Source organism: Pteropus vampyrus, unplaced genomic scaffold (assembly GCF_000151845.1).
Source record: "Pteropus vampyrus isolate Shadow unplaced genomic scaffold, Pvam_2.0 Scaffold1288, whole genome shotgun sequence".
Lineage (NCBI taxonomy): Eukaryota > Metazoa > Chordata > Mammalia > Chiroptera > Pteropodidae > Pteropus > Pteropus vampyrus.
In genome coordinates this window covers 9,343-10,291 of record NW_011890069.1, presented here as the reverse complement: position 1 = coordinate 10,291, position 949 = coordinate 9,343, and the positions used below count along the sequence as shown (strand labels likewise).

General features: G+C 52.1%; 1 protein-coding gene across 1 annotated transcript in view; it reads right to left on the bottom strand.

The window, feature by feature from the left end:
• The window catches only part of LOC105310157 (arylsulfatase E-like), a 16,058-nt gene that overhangs the window by 5,992 nt on the left and 9,117 nt on the right, over nt 1-949 (bottom strand). Inside the window, exon 6 of the mRNA XM_023526599.1 lies at nt 743-923. Within this exon, the coding sequence (XP_023382367.1) occupies nt 743-923 (181 nt within the window). The remainder of the gene's footprint in view (nt 1-742; nt 924-949) is intronic.

The following is a 949-nucleotide window of genomic DNA, read 5'->3' as shown; positions in this document are numbered from 1 at the left end:
CGAACAGATTGCATTTTTGGGAACGGCTTTAGGTTGACGGATACGCCGACCCATGTCACGATCGGTGAGCCAATTCTGATACGCGACCCATCATTTCAAGTCCGCAGCTGACGCTGGGCTCACGCTCGGCGTTGTATCGTCTGTGGGTTTTGGGAAACGCATAGTATCATACGTGCACCATTACGGTGTCATGCGGAATAGTTTTCCTGCCCTTCAAATGTCACGGTCTACCTGCTGACATCGTTACAGTAATGTTCACTTGAAAATTATCATACATTTGCTTGACTGGGCTTTGAATCGGGACAGCGAGTGAGTCCACTGAAAAGGTTCTTGAAACGTATCTTAGGACGGATAAAGGGTCCTTGGCGATGGTACGGCTTCTGCCTCTGTGCTGTCAGATTCCTGCTTTACCGTTTCGTCGGTATTCGATTACACAGACCTGCACGTTTATTCATCTGAGACCATTTTTTGCCCCCGCACTGTGAATTTCAATTTGGGAAACACCACCTTTGGCGTCACGTGAAACAGCCTACGTTTTCCAGTGGGTGCTAATCTTCTCCCTCCAAGGACCCTTCGTGGCGATGCTGGGTGACTCTGTGCCGAAGGGGGACGGGGCCGGGCGTACCGGGAAAGGGAGCCGAGGCGAATCATTCCAACGCCCACCGTCTTTCTCAACGGTTTCTCCCCTGTCCCTCCCGAGGGGCGAAGGGCCGTCCCGTTGGGACCCGGACGACGCACTTACCCACCATCCAGTCCATCTCCTCCACGCAGTCCCCGTACGGCCCGTGGCGGCTCCTCCCAAGGAACTTTTCGGTGGAGATGAGAGGTGTGTGCACGTGCAGGAAAGACAGGACGAGGAGGAAAGGTCCTTCCCTGTTTCTGAGAACAAACAGGTGCCGGGCATTGTTGTTGTTGTTGTTGTTATTATTATTATTATTATTATTATTAT